This window comes from Microcaecilia unicolor, chromosome 1, assembly GCF_901765095.1.
Source record: "Microcaecilia unicolor chromosome 1, aMicUni1.1, whole genome shotgun sequence".
Lineage (NCBI taxonomy): Eukaryota > Metazoa > Chordata > Amphibia > Gymnophiona > Siphonopidae > Microcaecilia > Microcaecilia unicolor.
This window is the reverse complement of record NC_044031.1, coordinates 395788234-395815554: the sequence shown is the minus strand read 5'-3', so window position 1 is coordinate 395815554 and position 27321 is coordinate 395788234. Positions and strand designations below refer to the sequence as shown.

General features: G+C 41.4%; 1 protein-coding gene across 1 annotated transcript in view; it reads right to left on the bottom strand.

Annotated features, from left to right (window-relative positions):
- Positions 1 to 27321, bottom strand: part of SYCP2L (synaptonemal complex protein 2 like) — a 331807-nt gene that overhangs the window by 5821 nt on the left and 298665 nt on the right. The window contains 1 exon segment of the mRNA XM_030210982.1: positions 20379 to 20451. Within this exon segment, the coding sequence (XP_030066842.1) occupies positions 20379 to 20451 (73 nt within the window).

Below are 27321 nucleotides of genomic sequence, written 5' to 3'. Positions count from 1 at the left end.
GTCCTGCGTTTGGGGGGGGGGCGCGCAACACCCCCTCACCCACCCCAAACTACGCCCATGATCCAGGAACGGTGTCAGGATTTGTCTTCCACCTGCTGGAGAAAGGGGCATACTGAGCTGATTCACTTTTCACTGTCTGTTAGGCCACAGATTATTTCTGTATCGACTATCTCCACATATTGCAGATAGGCATAACCCACAAGTCCAGAAAGATGACAGTTCGTACAATGTTTGGACATCGTAGACAAATACAAAGAAGGTGCTCAGTATCAAAGTTAACTTAGAGGAGGGGTTCTCAACCCAGTCCTCAGGACACATTAAGCCACTCTCGATATCCACAATATAAGTACATAAGTGGGACAGACCAAAGGTCCATCAAGCTCAGCATCCTACTTCCAACAGTACCCAATCCAGGTCACAAGTACCTGGCAAGATCCTAAAACAGTACAATACATTTTATGCTGCTTAGCCTAGAAATAAGCAGTGGATTTTCCCCAAGTCCATTTTAATACCGGTCTATGGAATTTTCCTTTGGGAAGCCATCCAAACCTTTTTTTTAAATCCCACTAAGCTAACTGCTTTTACCACATTCCCTAACAACGAATTCCAGAGTTCAATTACATGTTGAGGAAATATTTTCTCCTATTCATTTTAAATTTACTACTTTGTGGCTTCATTGTGTGCCCCTAGTCCTAGTATTTTTGGAAACAGTAAACATGTGATTCACAACTACCCGTTCCACTCCACTCATTATTTTATAAACTATCATATCTCCCCTCAGCCATCTTTTCTCCAAGCTGAAGAGCCCTAGCCGCTTTAGCCTTTCCTCATAGGGAAGTCATCCCATCCCTTTTATCATTTTCATCACCCTTCTCTGTACCTTTTCTAATTCCACTATATCTTTTTTGAGATGCAGTGACCAAAATTGAACACAATAGTCGAGGTACAGTCGCACCATGGAGCGATACAAAGATATGTCCTCATTCTTGTTTTCCATTCCATTCCTAATAATACCTGACATTCTATTTGCTTTCTTAGATGCAGCACACTGAGCAGAGGGTTTCAACATATCATCAACAATGAGGATCCCTTTCCTGGTTGGTGACTCATGTGGAACCTTGCATTACACAGCTATAATTCAGGTTCCTCTTTCCAACATGCATCACTTTGCACTTGCTCACATTAAACATCATCTGCCATTTAGATGCCCAGTCTCCCAACTTCATAAGGTCCTCTTGTAATTTTTCACAATCCTCATGCCATTTAACAACTTTGAATAACTTTCTGCTAAATTTAATTACTTCACTAGTTACTCCCTTCTCAAGATCATTTATAAATATGTTAAAAAGCAGCAGTCCCAGCACAGAACCCGGGGGAACCCCACTACCTACCCTTCTCCATTGAGAATACTGATCATTTAACCCTACTCTCTGTTTTCTATCTTTTAACCTGTTTTTAATCCATAATAGGATACTACCTCCTATCCCATGACTCTCCAATTTCCTCTGAGGTCTTTCATGAGGTACTTTGTCAAATGCCTTTTGAAAATCCAGATACACAATATTGACCGACTCACCTTTATTCACATGTATGTTCACCCATTCGAAGAAATGTAATAGATTGGTGAGGCATGATTTCTCTTCACTAAATCCATGTTGGCTTTGTCTCATTAATCCATGCTTTTGAACATGCTCTGTAATTTTGTTCTTTATAACAGTCTTTACCATTTTGTCCGGCACCGATGTCAGGCTCACCGGTCTAATTTCCAGGATCACCTCTGGAGCCTTTTTTTAAAGAACTTGGCGTTACATTGGATACCCTCCAACGTTCCGGTACCATTTTGATTTTAAAGATAAATTACATATTACTAATAGTTCCGTAAGTTCATTTTTCAATTCTATCAGTATTCTAGGATGAATACCATCTGATCCAGTAGATTTGCTACTCTCAAATTTGTCAAATTGCGCCATTATATCCTCCAGGTTTAGAGAGATTTCATTTAGTTTCTCCGACTCATCAGCTTTAAATACCATTTCATGCACTGGTATCTCTCCCAAATCTTCCTCTCCACCAGTGGCGTAGCCACAGGTGGGCCGGGGCCCACCCATTTTGTGCTGAGGCCCACCCAACAGTAGCACACATTTAGCGGTAGCTGATGGGGATCTCAAGCTCGGCCAGCTGAAGACTTCCCCCTGATGGTAACAAAAACGCTACTCTCCACGATACTGGCACCTGCACACGCTCAGTTTTCAGCGCATGCCTGCTGCATACTGCCAAGTTGGAAAGAAACATCTTCCTGCCAGCTGAAATAATTTTTTGGTGGTGGTTGGAAGGGGGGAGAACACTTGGTGCCCACCCACTTCTTGCCTAGGCCCACCCAAAATTTGTTGTCTGGCTACGCCCCTGCTCTCCACTATGGCTTTGTGTTCCCTCAGTGCCCCTTCTACCCCTCAGTCATCTAGCAGGCCAACCAATTCTTTTACCAGTTTCTTGCATTTAATATACCCAAAAAACATTTTACTATGTGTTTTTGTCTCCAACGCAATCTTTTTTCAAAGTCCCTCTTTGCATTTGACTTGCCATTCCTTATGCTGTTCCATATTATTTTCAGTTGGATCCTTCTTCCATTTTCTGAAGGATTTTCTTTTGGCTCCAATAACTTCCTTCACCTCATTTTTTACCATGCCGGGTGTTGTTTGGCTTCCTTCCTCCTTTTTTAATACACGAAATATATTAGGCCTGAGCTTCTAGGATGTTATTTTTGAAAAGCATCCATGCCTGATGTAAATTTTTGAGCTTCGCAGCTGGTCTTCTAAGTTTCTTTTTTCACCGTTCTTCTCATTTTATCATAGTCTCCTTTTTGAAAGTTAAATGCTAACGTATTAGATTTCCTGTGTGTACTTACTCCAAAGCCGATATCAAATCTGATCATATTATCATCACCGTTATCAAGTGTCCCCAGCATCATTACCTCCTGCACCAGAACAAGTGTGCAACTAAGGACTAGGTCTAGAATTTTTCCTTCTCTTGTTGGCTGTTGTACCAGCTGCTCCATAAAGCAGTCCTTGATTTCATCAAGGAATTTTACCTCCCTAGCATATCCTGATGCTACACTAACCCAGTCAATATTGGGGTAATTGAAATCACCCATTATTATTGTGTTCCCAGTTTGTTAGCCCCTAATTTCTGATAACATATACATAGTAGATGACGGCAGAAAAAGACCTGCACGGTCCATCCAGTCTGCCCAACAAGATGAACTCATGTGTATACCTTACCTTGATTCGTACCTGTCTTTTTCAGGGCACAGACCGTATAAGTCTGCCTAGCACTATCCCCTCCTCCCAACCACCAGCCCCGCCTCCCACCACCGGCTCTGGCACAGACCGTATAAGTCTGCCCAGCACTATTCTCCGCCTCCCAACCACCAGTCCCGCCTCCCACCACCGGATCTGGCAAAGACCGTATAAGTCTGCCCACCACTATCTTCGCCTCCCAACCACCAACCCCTCTTCCCCCCACCGGTTCCGCCACCCAATTTTGGCTAAGCTTCTGAGGATCCATTCCTTCTGCACAGGATTCCTTTCTGTATATCCCACATGTTTGAATTCCGTTACCGTTTTCCTCTCCACCATCTCCCGCAGGAGGGCATTCCAAGCATCCACCACTCTGTGAAAAAATACTTCCTGACATCCTTTTTGAGTCTGCCCCCCTTCAATCTCATTTCATGTCCTCTCGTTCTACCGCCTTCCCATCTCCGAAAAAGATTTGTTTGCGGATTAATACCTTTCAAATATTTGAACGTCTGTATCATATCACCCCTTTTCCTCCTTTCCTCCAGGGTATACGTGTTCAGTTCAGCAAGTCTCTCCTCATACGTCTTGGAACACAAATCCCATACCATTCTCGTAGCTTTTTTTTTGCACTGCTTCAATTTTTTTTACATCCTTAGCAAGGTACGGCCTCCAAAACTGAACACAATACTCCAGGTGGGGCTTCACCAACGACTTATACAGGGGCATCAAAACTTCCTTTCTTCTGCTGGTCACACCTTTGTCTATACAGCCTAGCAACCTTCTCGCTACGGCCACCGCCTTGACACACTGTTTCATCGCCTTCAGATCCTCGGATACTATCATCCCAAGATCCCTCTCCCCCTCAGTACATATCACACTCTCACCGCCTCACACATAAGTCTCTCTTGGGTTTCTACTCCCTAGGTGCATCACTTTGCATTTCTTCGCATTGAATTTTAACTGCTAAACCTTAGACCATTCTTCTAGCTTCCGCAGATCCTTTTTCATGTTTTCCACTCCCTCCCAGGTGTCCACTCTGTTACAAATCTTAGTATCATCTGCAAATAGGCAAATTTTACCTTCTAACCTAACCCTTCAGCAATGTCACTCACAAATATATTGAACAGAATCGGCCCCAGCACCGATCCCTGAGGCACTCCACTACTCACCTTTCCCTCCTCCGAGCGAACTCCATTTACCACCACCCTCTGTCGTCTGTCTGTCAACCAGCTCCTAATCCAGTTCACCACTTCGGGACCTATCTTCAGCCCATCGAGTTTATTTAAGAGCCTCCTGTGGGGGGCACCGTGTCAAAAGCTTTGCTAAAATCTAAGTAGATTACGTCTATAGCATGTCGATGATTCAATTCTGCAGTTACCCAATCGAAGAATTCAATGAGATTCGTTTGGCACGATTTCCCTCTGGTAAAACCATGTTGTCTCGGATCTTGCAACTTATTGGTTTCCAGAAAATTCACTATCCTTTCCTTCAGCATCGCTTCCATTACTTTCCCAATAACCGAGGTGAGGCTTACCGGCCTGTAGTTTCCAGCTTCTTCCCTATCGCCACTTTTGTGAAGAGGGACCACATCCGCCGTTCTCCAATCCCTTGGAACCTCTCCCGTCTCCAAGGATTTATTAAACAATTCTTTAAGAGGACCCGCCAGAACCTCTCTGAGCTCCCTCAATATCCTGGGGTGGATCCCGTCCGGTCCCATGGCTTTGTCCACCTTTAGCTTTCCAAGTTGTTCATACACACTCTATTCTGTGAATGGTGCTATATCCACTCCATTCTCAAACGTACTTTTGCCAGTCCCTCGTGGTCCTTCTCCAGGATTTTCTTCAGTGAAAACAGAACAAAAGTATCTATTTAGCAAATTGGCTTTTTCTTCATCATTATCTACAGACCAGTAGCATCTATACCACTAATAACCAAAATAACCGAAGGGATGGTAACCAAACAACTCACAAACTATCTCAACAAGTTCTCAATACTGCATGATGCCCAATCAGGATTCCAGTCAAATCACAGCACAGAAACAGTATTAATTACCCTAATGACCAAATTTAAACAAATGATTGCAACCGGCACCAATATACTCCTCTTACAATTTGACATGTCAAGTGCCTTTGACATGGTTGACCATGGAATCCTATTACACATACTCGAATATTTTGGCATCGGAGGCAATGTCCTAAACTGGTTCAAGGGGTTCCTAACCTTACGCTCATATCAGGTCACATCGAACTCAACTACGTCTGCTGCATGGACACCTGAATGTGGAGTACCGCAAGGATCCCCCCTCTCACCAACTATTTTCAACCCAATGATGATCCCCTTGGCAAAACATCTATCAAACCATAACCTTAACCCATACATATACGCCGATGATGTAACAATATATATTCCTTTCAAACAAGACATTAAAGAAATCGCCAACGAAATCAACCAAAGTCTACACATCATGAACACCTGGGCAGATGCATTCCGATTGAAACTGAACGCAGAAAAAACTCAATGCCTCATACTTACCTCCCAATACAACACGAATAAATTTACTGCTATTAACACACTTAACTAAACCTGCCAATCTCAGAAACTTTAAAAATCCTTGAAGTCACTATTGACCGCCACCTAACACTTGAGACTCACGCGAACAACACAACCAAAAAGATGTTCTTCGCCATGTGGAAACTGAAAAGAATAAGACCATTCTTTCCAAGATCTGTCTTCCGCAGCCTAGTGCAATCACTCGTACTCAGTCATCTGGACTACTGCAACTCACTATACGCAAGCTGCAAGGAGCAAATACTGAGGAAACTTCAAACAGCCCAGAATACAGCAGCCAGACTCATCTTCGAAAAACTAAAATATGAAAGTGCAAAACCCTTACGTGAACAACTACACTGGCTCCCACTCAAGGCATGTATCACTTTTAAAGTATGCACCTTAGTTAACAAAATCATTCACGGTGAAGCCCCTGCATACATGTCTGATTTAATAGACCTGCCACCCAGAAATGCTAAAAGATCATCCCGAACTTTCCTCAATCTCCACTTCCCTAAGTGCAAAGGCATAAAATACAAAGTACTGCATGCATCAACCTTCTCTTATATGAGCACGCAATTCTGGAATACACTACCACGCAACCTGAAAACGATCTACGAATTAACCGACTTCCGCAAACTATTGAAGACTATCTCTTTGAGAAAATTTATCGCAAGGATCAAAACACATGAAGTCCATACACACTAACAGAAATCCATCAATACATTCTCTTCTGAATTCTCTTCCCCCGTATATTCACCACACTTAAAACTCTACCCACAGACAAAATTGTTATACCCGAATATTCTCTTGCTATTGTTCTATCGCCCTATCATTCTCCCATTGCTATATGCTATTGTTCTATTCCCCTAATGATATTTTGATTTTGTCTTCCCATAACTCTTCACAGTGTAACCCATAACCGTACTGTAACAAATTGTATTTCCATCATTCACAATGTATTGTAAGCCACACTGAGCCCGCAAATAGGTGGGAAAATGTGGGATACAAATGCAATAAATAAATAAAATAAATAAATACATAGTGGTTCGCTGTATCTTTTAGTCTCACAGTTCCCTTTTTAGTCATTCTCCTTTCACTAATATACCTGAAGAAATTTTTGTCGCCCCTCCTTACATTTCTAGCCATTTGTTCTTCCGCTTGCGCCTTCGCCAGACATACCTCTCTCTTGGCTTCTTTCAGTTTCATCCGGTATTTCTCCCCGTGTTCCTCTTCTTGAGTTTTTCTATATTTCAGGAACACCAACTCTTTAGCCTTTATTTTCTCAGCCACTTGCTTGGAGAACCATATCGGTTTCCTTTTTCTCTTGCTTTTATTTACTCTCCTTACATAAAGGTCTCTGGCCCTATTTATTACTCCTTTCAGCCTGGACCACTGTCCTTCCACTTCGCGTACGTCCTCCCAGCCCATCAGCTCCTTCCTCAGGTATTTCCCCATTTTACTAAAGTCAGCACGCTTGAAATCCAGGACTGAGTTTAGAGTGGACGCCCTCCACTTCAGCCGTCACATCAAACCAAACCGTTTGATGGTCACTGCTTCCCAGGTGTGCACCCACTCGGACATTTGACACACTATCCCCATTTGTGAGCACCAGATCCAGCGTCGCTCCCTCCCTCGTGGGTTCCGTCACCATTTGTCTGAGCAGAGCACTTTGGAAAGCATCCACGATCTCTCTACTTCTTTCTGATTTCGCAGACGGAACCTTCCAATCTACATCCGGCAGATTGAAATCTCCCAGCAACAGCACCTCTCTCTTCTTTCCCAACTTTTGAATATCCGCGATCAGGTCTTTATCTAATTTCTCTAATTGTGTCGGAGGTCTGTAAACAACACCCATATGGACAGAGGTTCTATCATCTCTCTTTAAGGTGATCCATATCGCTTCTTCCTTTCCCCAGGTCCCTGTCATTTCAGTCGCTGTGATTTCATTTCTCACATATAGAGCTACTCCTCCACCTTTACAGCCCTCTCTATCCTTCCTAAATAGATTATAGCCTGGTATGTTTTCATCCCATTCATGGGAACCATTGAGCCACATCTCTGTGATTGCAACAACATCTAAGTCTGCGTCCAACATCAGGGCTTGAAGGTCATGAACTTTATTGTTTAGACTAAGAGCATTTGTGGCCATCACTTTTCATCTATATTTCCTGGTCTGTGTTTCAACATTAGTGATTTGGGGGTGTCTTTTCACTTCGGCTACCTTCATATCTTTTTGTTCCAACTTCATTGCTTTTTCCTCTGCCTCAGTTCTATTTTCAGAAACATCATAGTGCTGTAATGGAGCGAAAGAATTCTTTAGGGGGCAACACTTGTGCGGGTGGATGCTTCTGTGTCACATGACGAAGTCTACCTGAGCCTACTGTGAACCATCTATTCTTAGTTAGTTTTATTCTTTGAGGCAGTGGTGAGAAGTTATGATTCTGTGCAGTCCTAGAAGCTGCTTTAAGTGCATCCAATTCTTGCATTACTTTACTGAGTTCCTGTTTTAAACTGGATAGCTGAAGACAGATAGGACAAGCCTTAAGTCTCCAGATGATTGGCCTTGAAACTAAAGCACCACAATTATTGCAGAGAATAAAAGTCACGCTGATTGGTTGAAATGGGTATGAACAGGTGTACTATGTTGGGGTTAACAGTCTGCAAGACTGCCTGTGTATGACTGAGGAGTAAAGTTAATGAGGTTTGGTTTGTCTATAAATGAGTGGAAAACCCTGAGGTGGGTGGCATTATATACAGTGGTGGAAATAAGTATTTGATCCCTTGCTGATTTTGTAAGTTTGCCCACTGACAAAGACATGAGCAGCCCATAATTGAAGGGTAGGTTATTGGTAACAGTGAGAGATAGCACATCACAAATTAAATCCGGAAAATCACATTGTGGAAAGTATATGAATTTATTTGCATTCTGCAGAGGGAAATAAGTATTTGATCCCCCACCAACCAGTAAGAGATCTGGCCCCTACAGACCAGGTAGATGCTCCAAATCAACTCGTTACCTGCATGACAGACAGCTGTCGGCAATGGTCACCTGTATGAAAGACACCTGTCCACAGACTCAGTGAATCAGTCAGACTCTAACCTCTACAAAATGGCCAAGAGCAAGGAGCTGTCTAAGGATGTCAGGGACAAGATCATACACCTGCACAAGGCTGGAATGGGCTACAAAACCATCAGTAAGACGCTGGGCGAGAAGGAGACAACTGTTGGTGCCATAGTAAGAAAATGGAAGAAGTACAAAATGACTGTCAATCGACAAAGATCTGGGGCTCCACGCAAAATCTCACCTCGTGGGGTATCCTTGATCATGAGGAAGGTTAGAAATCAGCCTACAACTACAAGGGGGGAACTTGTCAATGATCTCAAGGCAGCTGGGACCACTGTCACCACGAAAACCATTGGTAACACATTACGACATAACGGATTGCAATCCTGCAGTGCCCGCAAGGTCCCCCTGCTCCGGAAGGCACATGTGACGGCCCGTCTGAAGTTTGCCAGTGAACACCTGGATGATGCCGAGAGTGATTGGGAGAAGGTGCTGTGGTCAGATGAGACAAAAATTGAGCTCTTTGGCATGAACTCAACTCGCCGTGTTTGGAGGAAGAGAAATGCTGCCTATGACCCAAAGAACACCGTCCCCACTGTCAAGCATGGAGGTGGAAATGTTATGTTTTGGGGGTGTTTCTCTGCTAAGGGCACAGGACTACTTCACCGCATCAATGGGAGAATGGATGGGGCCATGTACCGTACAATTCTGAGTGACAACCTCCTTCCCTCCGCCAGGGCCTTAAAAATGGGTCGTGGCTGGGTCTTCCAGCACGACAATGACCCAAAACATACAGCCAAGGCAACAAAGGAGTGGCTCAGGAAGAAGCACATTAGGGTCATGGAGTGGCCTAGCCAGTCACCAGACCTTAATCCCATTGAAAACTTATGGAGGGAGCTGAAGCTGCGAGTTGCCAAGCGACAGCCCAGAACTCTTAATGATTTAGAGATGATCTGCAAAGAGGAGTGGACCAAAATTCCTCCTGACATGTGTGCAAACCTCATCATCAACTACAGAAGACGTCTGACCGCTGTGCTTGCCAACAAGGGTTTTGCCACCAAGTATTAGGTCTTGTTTGCCAGAGGGATTAAATACTTATTTCCCTCTGCAGAATGCAAATAAATTCATATACTTTCCACAATGTGATTTTCCGGATTTAATTTGTGATGTGCTATCTCTCACTGTTACTAATAACCTACCCTTCAATTATGGGCTGCTCATGTCTTTGTCAGTGGGCAAACTTACAAAATCAGCAAGGGATCAAATACTTATTTCCACCACTGTAAGTCCCAATGTGTCAGCTAACTGCTGTATCAAGGAAATTCTCTAGAAGGGCGGGACCAGAAATTGTACAGTCTGATCAAAGAATTTGCAATTGATTTCAAATTGCCCTAGAATATAACTTTCCTTTGGTAAATAAATCTAGTTATCCCAATAATTATAGCAGTTTCAGCAATGTAAAATGCAACTTTAGAGCCACAGTGCAATGCAGTTTGAACAGCCTATCCTCTCTATCAGAGCTTGGCAGGAAAAAGAAAGAAAGAGGGTTCACAGGGCAAATTAATTAAGCAATAAGCATTAAATTAAAGAGAATATCAGGTATCTCACCTATAGCCACAAAGTTGAGATTCTACATCCGTCTGTTCATCCTAGCCAAGTGGACGGTAGTACACTCCTATCACTATCCTTTTCCCCTTTACACATGGAATTTCAATCCATAGGGATTTCAAGATGTGTTTTGTTTCTGCAGAATTTTCAATCTATTTGATTCAAGGCTCTCCTTAACATACAATGCTACCCCCTCCACCAATTCGATCCACCCTATCACTACAATATAATTTGTACCCTGTTATGACAGTGTCCCACTGGTTATCTTCCTTCCACCAGGTCTCAGAGATGCCTAATATATCTAATTTTTCATTTAGTGCAATATATTCTAACTGTCCCATCTTATTTCTTAGGCTTCTGGAATGCGCATGTAGACATTTCAAACTATGTTTGTTCCTATTTACATCTGGCTCAGTAGGTGACAGTGTTAATTTGCAATCTTTTGTCTGATTTTTTTTTTAAAGAAACCTTGTTTTGAACCATGTATTTTTGAACGACTGCTGGCCTTCCCCCAGGTTCTAGTTTAAAAGCTGCTCTATATCCTTTCTAAATGCCGATGCCAGCAGCCTGGTCCCACCCTGGTTAAGGTGGAGCCCATCATTTCAGAATAGTCTCCCTGCTCCCTAGAATATTGCCCAGTTCCTTACAAATCTAAAACCCTCCTCCCTGCATCATCACCTCATCTACGCATTGAGACTCCGGAGCTCTGCCTGTTTCTTGGGCCCTGCGCGTGTAACGGGTAGCAGCACTTCAGAAAATGTTACCCTAGAAGTTCTGGAATGAGTTTTCTACCTGTTTCTACCAAACAGCTCAAAACACTGCAGCCAGGTTTATATATAAAATCTCTCATTTTGAAAGTGCCTCCCCTTTATCAAATTACACTGGCTTCCAATCAAAGTGAAAATTACCTTCAAATTATGTATCTTTATCTTTCAAATACTAAATGGCACCGCTCCAGGCTATATGGTAATAAACTTACCTCAAAGAAACACTAAATATGAGGCAAGAAATTCTCTCAGACTACACCTCCCAAATTGCAAAAAAGTGAACTACAAAACTGTCCACTCTGCAAACTTCACTTATCTAGGAACCAAATGGTGGAACTCCTTACCACCCAAAATAAGAAACATACAGGAATATACTAGATTCTGAAAAATCCTCAAATTGTTCCTATTCAAACAAACCCTCATAAAGAATAACTATATCTCAAACAATTATTACCTGAATTGGTTATTACTCTATTTACCATTAACTCTTTGCTACAATTTCTTATTCATAATAGATTTTCTAAATGTTAAACATCCACAGCTATCTCAATATATTTATGATATTGTATTGTAAAATTGGATTCTTACAACACAATACTTTTGTTATGCATTATTCTTTGTTATGTATCCTATACTGTTGATTGTAAGCCACACTGAACTCAAACTTATTTGGGATAATGTGGGATATAAATGTCACAAATAAATAAATAAGAGCATGAATTTGGCTTCCAGATCCTCTCTCCCTGGTACCCACATGTAACAAGACAGCTGGCTCCTCCCCAGCACTATCTAAAATCCTTTCTAGGTGACGCTTGTGGTCCACCATCTTCACACCAGGCAGGCAAGTGACCAGGCGATCTTCACATCCATCAGCCACCCAGCTATCTACATGCCTAATAATCAAGTCACCAACTACAACAGCTGTCCTAACCTTTCCCTCCTGAGCAGTAGCTCCTGGAGACACATCCTCGGTGTGAGAGGATATTGCATCCCCTGGTATGTAGGTCCTGGCTATAGAATTACTTCCAGCTGCACCAGGGTGATGCTCTCCTTTTAGAAGACCTTCTCCTCCAAGGCAGGACAGGGGGCTGCCAGATTGGTGGTGGTACTTCTCTACAACATCCCTGTAGGCCTCCTTGATGTACCTCTCTGTCTCCCTCAGCTCCTCTAGCCTCAAGAGAACAGACTCGTTCTCCGAGAACTAGGAGCTCTTTGCATCGAGCACACACATATGACCTCTCACCAACTAGGAGATAATCATACATGTGACATTTAATGCAAAAGACTGGATAGTACCCCTCTCGCTGCTGTACTACTGTCTGCATCTTAGTATTATAGAGTTGTTTAATTAAAACTTCTTAAGGTACTAGGGATATCATTTATTCATTTACTAGACTGTCACTTATTACAAGGTAAATCAGAATGGTTTACAATATAAAATAACATTAAAATAATAATAAAACAGTAGATAAACACACTCTGAAATCTATTAGTGATAGGAAAGCACTACAAAAAGACAACATATATGCAGATTTCATAAAACTATAACTATAAAAACATTAGTAAAAACACCAAGCTAAAATAGTTTTGTTTATTTAGGTTTTCCATTATTTCCGTTTTAAATGTTTGTTTCAACTGACTCTCGAAAAAGATATGTTTTTAAAGCTTTGCGAAAATGAGTGTAAGAATCCTCAAAAGCCTAAGTTCTTTAGGAAGACAATTCCAAAGAGACGGAGCTAGGAAGAAAAATGCCGATGTTCGTGTTGATTCCCATCTAGCTTTGGTTGAAGAAGGAATTACAAGTCTATTATCTATCAACGACCGAAGTGTCCGAGTTGGTGTATAAGGGATAATGAGGTTAGATAAATATGATGGACTAAGTGAATAAAAAGCTTTGTGTGTTAATGTCGAAACTTTAAATTTTAACCTTGCTTCCACTGGAAGCCAGTGTAATTGATATAATAGTGAAGTAATCCTGTAATATTTTGACGCTCTACAGATGATAAGAGCTGCTGTATTTTTTATCACCTGTAGACGTTTTAGATTGAGTTTTGAGAGACCTGCATACATTATGTTACAATAATCTAAACGTGATAAAATATAGGCATAAGTTAGATTACGCAGGGATGATTTATCTAATGAATTTCTGATTGAGCGTAATTTACGAAGCTGATAGAAAGATTTTTTTATTACATCAGATATTTGCTCATTAAAGGATAAGGAGGATATAATGGTGGCTCGCTCGCTATTTTATGCAGTAAAATCAGCAACTATTGGGCCTGAGGAGATAACTGACCACTCATTAGTATGGGTGGATTTTACATTTACACATGACGATAGGGGGGGAAGGGGGTGGAGATTTCCAGCACAATTATATCAAGATCTACACTTACGAACCCATATACAAAAGACCTGGGCCCAATATATAGAACATAACCAAGTACATCTTGATTCCCAACCAGAGCTATTTTGGTCCGCCTCTAAAGCGGTACTGCGAGGTGCCATCATAGCATATTGTCATGTTAAAAATAAGAAAAGGGCAATAGGTATTTTAAGGTTAGAACGACAATTGCAAAAAGCTAAGAGAGTCCACCTACATCACCCCACAGTAGGTAACCTAGAAATCTTAAAGGCCACCCAGGTAGCATTAAATAGCTTATTGCATGAAAAAGAACTCAAATCAGCACTGTTCTATAAATTTAAATTGCAGAGGTTTGGCAATAGAACAGGCAAAATGCTAGGACGTTTAATTAAAAATGCAGGAATCCCAAGGACGATAACAGTAATTAAAGATCTCAAGGGGAACATTCTCACTGATAACAGAGATATAGGACAGGCGTTTACAAAGTACTTCTCTGCCTTGTATCAGGCGAGTCCACCTTCAACAGAGCAGGCGACACGGAATTACTTGCAGAAGGTGGGGCTTCCAAGATTAACAGTAGAACAAGTGGAATGTCTAAATAAACCATTAACAATGCAAGAATTACAAGGGGTGATTAAAACATTAAAATTATGGTCAGCACCTGGACCAGATGGGCTGTCCGGGGAATATTTTAAATTGTTACCGGGAGAAGCTGTAGCAGCGTTGTTAGACTATTATCGGGAAGTAGTGGAAAAAAAAAGTTTTCCAAGATACGCTAACTCGGCATTGATCACACTGATACCGAAACCAGGGAAACCTCTTGATAAGGTGGAATCCTACAGGCCGATATCGCTGCTCAATGTTGATACCAAAATACTGGCAAAGATGATGGCAGAACGACTGGCACAATGCTTGCCGTCACTGATTGGGGAAGAGCAGGTGGGATTTATACGAGGTCGCCAATCGGTACACAATGTTCGAAAAACCTTGATGGCCCTAGCAGCAAGCCAACAGATTCGAAGCCCCACCCTGATTTTGAGTTTAGACGCAGAGAAGGCCTTTGATAAAGTAGGATGGGACTTTATGTTTACAACACTATCAGAGATGGGTATAGAGGGCTGGTTTATGCAAGCAATACAGGCACTTTATAGAGGACCTAGAGCAGGGGTGGTGGTAAATGGTGTTAAAGAACCTGAATTCCAGATCTCCCGGGGTACAAGACAGGGTTGCCCCCTGTCGCCTTTGCTGTTCTTGATATCCCTGGAACCATTGATAAGGAAAGTCTCCTCAGCCCCAGATATCCGGGGGGTCACATTGGCAGACCAGGACATAAAAATATTAGCATATGCGGATGACCTGCTGGTGGTTTTGAGAGAACCCACTGAAACACTGGGAACGCTAATCCAGACAATAGAAGAATATGGGGGCTATTCAGGTTTCTGTTTAAATTTACACAAATCAGTGGCACTCCCGGCATTCCCAGAGATGCGAGCAGAGTGGACTGGGACATTTCCCTTGCAATGGGCACAAACCTCCATAAAATATCTGGGGGTGAATATCCCTATGAACTTGGCTACACTTTATGAGCAAAATGTGCAACGATTGATGCAGGATACAAATAAACAACTGCTTGCTTGGACTTCATTGCCACTCTCCCTGATGGGGAGAATTGCTTTGTTTAACATGGTTATCGCTCCTAAATGGTTATACACATTTCAAACATTACCGCTATACCTAACAAAGAGTGATGAACACAAACTGATAAAAACGGTGCAATCCTTCTTATGGAAGGGAAAGAAACCACGCCTCCCTTTCTCCACAATATGTGTTCCGACGGAGTATGGTGGACTGGGTCTGCTAAATGTAAAATACTTGACCATTGCCAGTGGAATGCGTCATCTGAATGATTGGTTTAGAGACACACAAGACTATACCAACACATCAATGGAATTACAATTGCTTCCTGGCCTACATTTCAGCAATTATCTACATACTGGAGGACCTCCACCTCCATATATACTGCAGAAATCTGGAATAATGGGATCCGCGAAAGCGGTGTGGAAATGGATCTGCAAACTACATAGGTTCTCAACTAAAGTTACTCCATATCTGTCGATCTGTGGAAACCCTGCCTTTGAACCAGGGCTCCTATATCCAGTCTTTGCCCGCTGGAAACGGAATGGGCTGGTATACCTGAAGCAGGTAATCACCCCAGAGGGTAAGATAAAACCCTTCCAAGAATTAAAAACTGAGTTTGCATTGCTTCCCTCGGACAAGTTTCACTACTTTCAGTTAAGACATTATATACAATCTTTATCATGGGAGGACCTGGCTGAAGATGTCCAGGAGGAATTGGCCTCGGCTTTATCACTGACAGCACAGCAGGGGGTGCCTCTCAGGTTTCATCACAGGCACATTCGTGATACGGCAGAGGAGCTGGACTACAAGAAATTGTTACTCATGTGGCAACAAGATATACCAATGAACCTTACCTTATCCCAGTTTAAGTCACATATAACTACAATGAGAAAGCAGACAAGGATGATATCGCACTGGGAAACTCAGTATAAGGTGGCGCTATGGCTGTATATATCTCCCCGAAGGGCCTTTCATATGGGACTCTCCCCTTGGGGAGAGTGCCCTAAATGTCAGGAGCCGGGGGCTACCTTAGGACATATGTTGTGGTCCTGCAGAGGTATAAGTCAATACTGGAAGGATATAATACAATGTGTTTCAAGAATGTGGTTGGCAGAGTGGAAGTGTGATCCAGGCCTATTATTGGGACATCCGATACTAGTCCACCCCATCCCGGCCGGATTCACAGCTTTTGTGACCAAATCTATCATAGTGGCTAAACAGGTGATCCTATCGGAATGGATTACCCAACACTACCCTGCCTGTTCTCAGTGGAGAGCCCGCATGATCGCATTAATGCGAGTTGAAAGGATGGCAGTGACAGACTTTAAAGCTCAGGCAGGAGTGCAATTTCAGAATATTTGGAGCCCGTTTCTTGACACATTGTCCTCACAAGCTAGAAGTAGACTGTTGAACTTTTAACGAGACACATGGCTGGACTCAGAAAGTTTTCTTTTGGGGGGGGGGGGGGAGGAGGGAAAGAAGGTTTAAAGAAATAAGAATCTGCACACTATGTTTTGTATTACAATGTTTCTTTATTTAATAAAAAGATTAAACATAAAGGATAAGGAGGAATCAATAATAATAATACCTAGGTATCTGAATGATTGTACCGTAGGTATTTGTTTACCAAACAAAATAGGTATTCAAGTTGGAGCAGGTCCAGAGCCCGTTATCCATGATGTTATTTTTTCTGGATTTAATAATTTATGCTTTGCTAACCAGTCAGCCACCTTCTCAAGGCAGTTTTGGATTGGCGTTAGATCTATATTTATTGCCTTCACATAATGAATTAGAAGGAAGTCATCCGCATATGAATAAAAACTAATACCTGAGGATTGGATGAGCAATGAAAGTGGACTGACATATAAATTAAACAACATAGGAGACAAAACTGATCCTTGTGGTACCCCACACAAGCTGAAGTATGAGTTTGAAGTAGATTGATTTTGTAAGGTAAGAAGCAAACCAGTTATAAATTGTACACCATTGTAGTAATAAAGTGTGATCAATCAGATCAAAAGCTGCGGAAAGATCTACTGAAACAACTAACGCAATATATCCTTGCTCTAATCTGGAATAAATTTCACTTAAAAACGATGTTAGAACCTTTTCTGTGCTGTAACCTTTTCTAAAGCCTGATTGTCTGGGATGTAATAGATTCTTCGTCTCAACGTAGGATTGCAGTTGTTTAAACACAATTGTTTCCAATATTTTAGATATACATGGTAAATTGGAAACTGGACTATAACTTCCTGGCGACTGGGGATCTAATGTTGGTTTCTTTAATATCAGCCTTACCAAAGCCTACTTAAGAACTTGGAGGACTAGTCCCTCTGTGAGGCTTTTAACCAAAGTGATGGTATTGGGTCTAACGAATTGTAAGTTAGTGAAAGTTGCGAGATAGTAGTTAAAAAAGAGGTTAAAGATGGAATCTCAAATGTAGTCCATTGTTCTATCAATGATACAGTGCATGCCATCTCTGGTACTACTGACTTAACCAAATTAGTTCTTAATATATCTATTTTAGATAAAAAGAATTTGGCCAGTAGTTCGGACTCTATGAAACATTCTTCAGTAGCCAGTTTAGGTTTGCTTGTCAGCTGATTCATTATAAAGAATAATTGTTTGGATGATTTGACGCCGCTTGTATTTGTTTCAAAAATAGGAAATTTTAGCTAATTTTAACTGCAATACATAGTATTGCTGACATTGTTTGCAATTATTTCTCAATTCAGTTGATTTATTTTTTCTCCACAAACGCTCTGCTCTATGTACCTGTTGTCTACATAATTTAAAACCGTCATGATACCATGGCTGAGAGGATTTATTTGGCTGTTTGATTACTTTGTTGGGAGCAATAATATCCAAGGCCATTGCAAGTACCTGATTCCAAGTGGACATTTGCTCTTCTAATGATAAATTATCAAAATTATTCGGGAATGTATTAGCCAGAGAAGGTAATGTCATTGGATCTATTTTCCTTAAACCCCTAGATCGAGAATAGGGTGAAGTTTTTCTATCTACAGATCGAAGAAATACTAATTTAAAAGAAAGTAAAAAATGGTCTGACCATGAAACTGGCTTAGTATTAATATTTGAACATTGTAGTTTTCCTGATCTGTTAGTCATAACTAAGTCAAGAATATGACCAGCAGTGTTAGTGGGTGTTTTGACATGTTACATAATGTCAATATCCTCTAAGAATGTAATACATTTTTTTGCACGATAGTCAGTGTTAGCTATTTGTATATTAAAATCTCCCCACAACAAAAGGTTGGGGAATTTCACATTAGCATCTGCTATAGTTTGATAAATATTGTCCCAGTCTGTACTATTATTAGGAGCACAATAGACAAGAAGCGTATGAAAATTAACATTTCCCGTATTTACGTTTAATAATAGAAGTAAGGGAAAGTTCTGAGTAAGGGAAACCATGCTTTGTAATCTCTGTTATTTTAAGATTGGATTTGTAGATAATTGCTAAACCCCCTCCTCACTTACCTACCCGAGACATATAACTCACTGAATAGCCTGTTGAAAGGCTTTGAAATAAATAGGATTCCTCTCCAGAAAGAAGTCAAGTCTCTGTAAGTGCGAATATATCAAGTTGGTAAAGATTGATAATGTCTAGAATATAATCATATTTGCGTTTAAGTGAGGGACAGTTTACTAACGCTACTGATAGTAAATTAGAGACTGGAATGTCATTAGACTCTTTACCTCTAAAAGTGGGTATACATATTAGAGAATTAATCCTATCATAGATGGAAGTTTCTCGATTAGGTCTCCATCCCCAGTGTATAGGGATGGCTAAGGTATCTGAAGGAAAAGATAACACATTAGAGGATAGCATGGTGGGCCCGAGAAGGGGTAGCGTCAGAAACAGAAAAGAAGAATTACTAACCAGGTTATTAAGGACCTCTGTTCGATTATAAGATTAATATAAAGACACTTAAGATTGGCGTAATTTATTTAGTGTTTGCTTCTCTGAAATTAAATGTAATTAAAACTCTAATGAAAACTTTTCCTAATTAGAATAATTGACTATAAATGAAGGAGTTGAGCTACGGGTGGGTGGAATTGGGGACTGAACTAGGCCCTACTGTGCCTTCTAGAGATTACCTATTAATGCTGTGGCAGAAAATTCAAGTTTTAAAACTATGGGGAAAATGGTATGTGGAGACTAGCTAATAAAGATTACTTTTCTTTTTTTTTTTTTTAATTCTGTGATCAATATCCTACAATTCCTCTTTTAAACCCAATATTTAAATTACTAAACTCAGAATAAAATAATGTTACTAACCCACAGAAATGTCTCCTTCTTTCAGAACTTCTCAGAAATAAAGTGGGACCTTTCCTCTCTATATAGTTTGGATTCTAAGAAGACTGTTTCAAGCAAACCCTTTGAAGCTAGCCCAGAAATCAGATTACCCTTAGTAACCTTTGCAAATATTCTACTTCTTCACACATTAACACCTAATCCAGGTCAGTGGCAGTGCTACCTCTCCAGCAGGCAAGAACAGGAAATAACATTTTTTGTAGGGCAGTTTAAGCCTTGTTACTATCCTTTTTATACTCTTGGCTGTTTCTACTTCTAGAGAAAATTTCAGTTTAAAACTATGGGGGAAAGGGTTGTACACTATGGAAACTAGTTAATAATGCTTGCTTCTCTCTTTTTTATGTTTTTTTTCTAAGACTGAACTAGGCCCTACTGTGCCGTCTAGAGACTATTAATGCTGTGGCAGAAAATTCAAGTTTTGAAACTATGTGAAGTTTGCATGCACTACCTCCCTTGTATGCAAATATTTAATGTATATTCACTGCAGGTATCCTGAAAACCTGCCAGGTTTGGTGTGGTCAAGAACTGAGCTGAGAACCCTTGGAGTAAGCCTTCTTAACCCAGCCCACACCAAGTCACACTGGGTTTTCTGGATATCCACCATGAACATGCATGAGATACATTTGCGTACAAGGAGCAAGTGCATGCCAATCTCTTTCATGCATGGTCATGGTGGATATCCTGAAAACCCAATGGGACTTAGATCTTCAATCTATTTCTCTCATTCAAACGGAGATGCATTAGTAGTAGGTACCTTGGCAATTTGCTGCACTCTTTCTTCAAAAGTGTTCAGTGTTTCCTCCATATGAGAGCCCATGCTTTTCAACCTGAAAGGAAACCAAACAAACCTTATTTTTCATTACATTCATAATCTTAGATCAATGTAGGAAACTTATCTCCCATTGCTAATTGCATGCTTCAAGTGAGAACTGCTTCCAGCGAGCCAGAGACAGATAAAAACAATATGAAAACGGATCAGGAGAGTAAGGCTCAAGCTAGTCTACACGAGGAAGTATATTGGCAATGACATAGACCACAGGTGATCTCTCGCTTTCCTCTCACTTCCATATAACCAAAGAAGTCAAGGAAAAGCCAAATGTTAAGTATAGAGCAAACCAGAAATGGATTAAAAAAAATGAGAATAGTATTTCAGAGTATGAATATTACAATCTATAAAAAACATAAAAGAATAATTACAGAAATATTTACAAAGAAAATAACAGGAAACAAAAAAGTCTTCATTCCAATGGTCTTGACATGCCATGACTCAATACTTGGTGGAAGCCCCTCTAAAGTACAAGAGCTATGAGTTGATTAGGATAAATGCCTACTAGCTTTCCACATCAGTATGGTTCAGTTTTTGCCTTTTTTTTTTTGGTCCAGGTAGCTCAAGGGCTTTCAAGTAGGCTAGGAACCATTTGTGGACTGCAATCTTCAGGTCTTGGCATGGATGTTTTATTGCATTCAGGTTGGACTTTGACTGGCCCACTTGAGGATGTTCACTTTCTTCTTGCTGAGCCACTCTTGCTATTTTTCCTTGTCGCATGGGATCACTATCATGCTGAAAGGCAAATCTCCTCAGCTCCAGGTCTATGACAGGCTGATACAGGTTTACCTTCAGGATCTTTCCACCATCCATCTTTTCCTTCATCTTCAAAACCTTCTCTCGCTCTACTGTTGTAAAGCACCCCCACAATATGATGCTGTCAGCATCATGTTTCATTGTTGGGGTAATGTTATCATAATGATGTGCTGTATTTGTTTTAAGCCACATATTTTACTTACCATTGAGACTAAAGTTCCACTTTGGGCTCATCAGAGCATAAATCTTTTCCAACATACATGTTTCATTATAAATGCTCTGCAACACATTATCCCCCTTATCTACAAAAGTCAGACACCATACGTGTGTGCAAAATCAACACTGGGCACAAAAAAAGGTGGAAACACGTTTAGCAGTATTCTAAAACGTCAGACAGGTAAAAGCTGTGGTGTGCTGGAGCCGGATCGCACAAACCAATTGTTAATTTTTCTGACATTTTGCAAGCCGGTTGTTGAGGCAGGGTGAGCCTGTTTGCCTCTCCTCATCCCGAGCCGCAGGGTCCCCAGCCAGGGGCATAGCTACCGGTGGGCCAGGCCCACCCAGTTTTCCCTGCTCTTCCAATCAGTTCACAGCCTTTCAGTTCTGCCATGGCAGCTTAAGCCATGTGCTTTTAGGCAGCTAACAGGAAAAAGAGCAGCTCTCCAGAATGCATGTGCGTAGGGTTTGTTTTTTTTTTTTTGGGGGGGGGGGGGGGGGGAATGCCTCCCCAAACAAACTGCAGCAGCATCTATGTTTCTCTCCTTCCAGCATTGCAGCACTCGGTATAGCTCCCCCCCACCCCGAGTCCTCCATTCCCCGAGCCGCCGGCAGCCTCAGCAAGAAAGCAGTACACACACTGCTTTAGACCTGCCCCCAGAAGCCTTTCTTTCTCCTTGAACTTCCTATTCTCACATAGGCGGGAAGCTGTAGGAGAGCAGAGCTTCCAGGGCAGGTCTAAAGCAGTGTGTATACTGCTTTCTCGCTGAGGCTGACGGTGACTTGAGGGATTGGAGGACTGGGAGGGGGGGGGGGTGCGATAACAGACACCATGAGGCTGGAAGGAGAGAAAGAACTGGAAGACTCCAGTGCTGTGGCGGGGGGCTGGAAGGAAAGAGAGAGACAGACGGGTGAGCCCAGGTGGCGAAGGGTAAAATAAAGAGTGACGGGGTGAGCCCGGGTGGCGAAGGGTAAAAAAAAAGAGAGACGGGGGGGGGGGGGGGGGGGGGAGTAAGAGAGAGATGGAGAAGGAGCAGAAGATGGATGGGACTAGAGTGGGTGGGTGAAGGGAGGGAGAAAGAACAGAAAATGGATGCAACTAGGGTAGGGTTACCATATGTCCAGGTTTCCCCGGACATGTCCTCTTTTTGAGGGCACTGTCTGGAGTCTGGGCGGGTTTCCCACTTTTTATTATTTGTCCGGGTTTCCCAGTTCGATTACAGGACCTGCATGGCAGCAGCACAGTTCCAGCCCCAGCTGCAGGCAGCTCTTGGTCCTCACATGCCTGCCCTCAGCTTCCTGATAGCCTCTCTTTCCTTCCTGCTGCCCTGCATTTAAAACTTTTATTTTACCTCAAGTTACGGCAGCAGTGAAAGCAGTAGGCTCAACTTCAGCCTTCCCTCTCAGTGTCCCGCCCTCCTCTGACGTAATTTCCTCTTTCTGTGAGGGCGGGACACAGAGGGAAGGGAAGTCAGGAGGCAAGCCTGCTGCTTTCACTGCCGCCGCAAGTTGAGGTAAAATAAAGGTTTTAAATGCAGGGTGGCAGGAAGGAAAGGAGGGCTGTTGTGGGAGAAGAGGGCGGGCAGGTGGAGCTGGAGTTGTAACTGGAACTTCGGGGCTGAAAAAGGGGGACAGGTGGGGGTTGGGGTGAGTCACTGGACATGGATGGGAGGAGAAGGCAAAGGAGGGAGGAGAAATGCTGGACATGGGTGGGAGGAGAAGGCAGGGGAGAGAGGAGAAATGCTGGACATGGATTGGAGGAGAGGAAAGAGAGAAGAAGGAGATGCATACGGACGGAGGGGAGGGAAGAGAGAAGAAGGAGATGCATACAGATGGAGGGGAGGGAAAAGAGAAGAAGGAGATGCATACGGACGGAGGGGAGGGAAGAGAGAAGAAGGAAATGATTATGGATGGAGGGGAGGGGAGGGAAGAAAAAGGAAGGCGATGCATACTGATGGAGATGAGGGAAAGGGAAAAGAGGAGAAAAACTACAAATGGATGGAGAAAATTGGCAAAAGCTGGTTCCACTCTATACCTCCTCCAGTCAAGTCTGCGGAGGACCCAGCTTTTACCTATGGATGTAGGGCAAGAAATGAAGAAGAGAGGAGGAAAGTAAAGAAATAAATGGAAAGAAAGCCATGGAAGTGGAGTTAAGAGAACAGATAGAGATCAGGAGAATCAGAGACTGGGACCAACATGAGCAAATAAAACAAAGTCACCAGACAACAAAGGTAGAAAAAAATCATTTATTTTCATTTTAGTGTTTGGAATATGTTCAATTTGAGAATTTACACCTGTGGTCTTATTTTGAAATGTATAGCAATGTGTTTCTTTCTATTTTTCTGGTATTGTTCTGCATGCAGAGTCTAGCTTCTTAGGATTTCAGGTTAACGTTTGAAGAATTTGAAGAGGGGCTATCTGTGTTCTGCATGTGTGACTGCAAGGCCAAGTGTCTGAACAGGGATCTGTTTGTTAGGTTCTGAGATTTCGATAACATATTGTTTCAGGTTCGGCAAGCCTGCTCTCCTAATTCCTGTTCTATATGCTAATTTGGTTTGTGTCATTACCTTAGTGTGGTGCTGTAGTGGTCTATTGACCTCTTTGGGGCAGGAAAGAGCCCCCTCTTTCCTCCCAGCGCGTCTGCAGACTGTCTTGCTCCCGGAACCACTTCAAAATGGCTGCTAAGAGTTCAAGCGGCAGCCTTGCGAGACTTCCGTAGAAGTCTTGCACAGAGGGTGCTGCAGACTGTGACAGGGGGTGGGGCATGTGTCTTCTTTCTTCTTAGGGCAAATATGGTAACCCTAAACTAGGGGTGTGGGGGAAAGGGAACAGAGAAGAAGATGCTTGGAACTTGGTAGGGGAGGGAGAGAGAGACAAAAGATGTATGGGATTAGGGTGTGAAGGAAAGAGAGGGAGTAGTTGTATGGGACTAGAGGGTGTGGGTGGGTGAAGGGAGGGAGAAGGAGCAGATGGATGTGACTAGGGGTGTGGGGGGAAGGGGAACAGAGCAAAAGATGAGTGGGACTTGGTGATTGAATGGGAAAGGAAGATGACAAGAGAAGAGAGAAGAAATGGAAAAGCCAACCTGTTAAAGAAATTAGGAGACTTGACACATGGAAAGTGGAAGACTGGGCCAGCCCAAATCAGAAAAATAAAGTGTTCAGACAACAAAGGTAGAAAAGAAAACTTTTATGTAATATTTTTTAAAGATTGAGATGTGCCTGTTTTGAGAAATGTACATATTTTTTTTTTTTAGCTTTGTATTTTGCAGAGTACAGGAAAAAAAACATTTCTGTTTCTCTCTTACCTGTATTGCCCTTCTTGTAGAGTCTGGCTTTCTTGGGTGGAAGGAAGGTCTCCATTTCAGTTTCTGTCTGAATGTTTTTTTTTTTGTGAGTGTAATGCTGGTGGTGGGCTTCTGGGTGGGGGTAGGTTCTTCACTGCCTAGGGGAAAAAAGGTATATTTAATCTTTTTTCCCTAGGCAGTGAAGAGCCCACCCCCACCCAGAAACCCACCAGTAATGGTTGGGTAAGCTCAGTGCACAGGTTAAAAAAAATATATATATATATATATAACCTTTTTTAAAAATGTTATGTTGGTGGTTTTTGGGATGGGGATGGTCTCTCCAGTGCTCAGGTTTAAAATAAAAAAAAAAATAACCTTTATATTTGATGTAGGCAGGTTCCTGGGTGAGGGTGGCCTCTGCAGTGCCCAGGACATTAAAAAATACAAAAGGTTTTATATTTAATGCTGGTGTGTTTCAGGGTGTGGGGTGGGGAGATTGCCAGTCTATGGGGGATAGGACAGGGCTGACACTAGGCTCATACATAGCTATGGGATGGATGATAGGGAAGGGCTGATGCTGGGCTATGGGGGGGAGTAGAGTAGGGTAGAGAAGAGAAGGGCTGATGCCGGGCTACGGGGCTGGATGGAGGGGTAGGGAAGCAAAGTTTGAAGGATAATATCATTGCTGTAATTATATTGTAGGATCCTGTCATGTGTGTTGAGATGTTTGCCATTATGGTAGACTTACGCCTGGTCAAATTTAAGATGTGGGATAATGTAACTATATTTAAAAATATTGGTTTTTCCATATGGTGATGCAGGGCAGATGTTGAGCATTGTACTTAGAAATCCATCATTTATTTATTTATTTGCTGCATTTGTATCCCACATTTTCCCACCTATTTGCAGGCTCAATGTGGCTTACATTATGTCGCAAAGGCGGACACCATTAACATAATACAAAATATTGTTGCAAATAAGGTACAAAGAAAAACATTCTAATGCATTATTTTGCAGTATCCCAAGAAACACAACTCATACCTATATATACACAGTGCCCACCCAAAATGTTAGGTCTGGCTACACCACGGGTCCCAAAATCAAGAGGGAAGTGGGTCAGAACCAGGTTATCCAAAGACAGGACAACTGGAGTGTTGGAATGAAGCAAAGCTTATTGAAAAACAAACTGACTCGACACAACGTTGTGTTTCGGCCAGAAGGCCTACATCAGGAGTATATAAATTAAAAACAATATTTAAAAACAAAATGTAATAAAATGTAAACAAAAACAGAAAACATGTGAGAATAAATAATATAAAAATATGAAATATAAATGTATTCATTTTGCTTTGTGTATTTATACTGCAACACAATATTTTCAAGTCTTTGGTGGATAAAACATGAAGACATGGTAAAATCAAAATATAATACTTCATAGTTTGTAAAACTTGATGAAACATCGATATAGCACACAGGTATTCATTTTACAAGACCAATCTTTATCAAGCATATTAGGGTATATGGGTAAAAAGAAGAAAAAATAAAAAAATTAAAAAATAATAAAAAGGAAAAAAATAATTAAAAAAGAAAAAATATAAAAGAAAAAACATGTTTTACAACAGAGAGAAAGAAGAATGAGTATGTGTGTATTTTTCAACAAAGTGAAAGAAAAATGAGTATGTGTGTATTTTGCAAAGTTAAAAAAAAACTGTGCGGTGGTGTGTTTTTTAACAGAATAAAATTAAAGAAGGACTAACCTGGAATAATTGGTTAAACAATTATTAAAAAAACATTATTGAAAAAAAAAAAAGAGTCTAGAAGCATGTACATTTTAACAAAGTGAAAGAAAAATGAGTGAAATTAAAGAAGGACTAACCTGTGAAGTTTGATTAAAAAATGAGAGTCCAGAAGTGGCGACAATGAATTGTGATAGTCTAGAGAAATAGAAGCACAAGCACTAAAAAAATCATAATGTGCTGATATGCATTAAGGTTATAAGAAGAGTTAATAGAAGGGCACAGTAGGAGAAACCATAGCAGACGAACAAATTGTTGAATAAATGAGCGGGAAAAAATGAACCATGTGACAAAGGTGCAGAAGGGATATCAATTTGTATGGAAAAGTATATATATATGATTAAATCTATATAAAGAACCACATTATAGCAGCAAAAGCTGATCCTGTGCTGAGTGGCGGTATAACGCTAGTAGATAGTGATGATGTGAGTGGGAGAAAAGCAGGATAAGCGATGGCGCATGCAATCTAGTACAAACTAACAGGAAAACAAAGTGAAAAAGGCTGTAACTTGCCTTTAAAAAGACCTTTGTTGACAAGTATAGCTGAATCGTGAATTAGACAAAACTAACAGCGATATTGAAAACAGCTGATGAATAGCGAACACCTTAAAAAGAAAAAAAGTGTGCGAAAAGAGAGGGATGTGACGTAATAATGGTCACACCAAGTGCTCGGTTTATAAATGAATATCTGCAAAAAATAAAAACGTAAGGGATCCATTCGAGTATGGAGAAACCAGTAAACTAACCAAAATATGATCTGAAAAGAAAACATAAAAATCCATGACGTATAATACATTAGTTTATGTGACGCAATCTG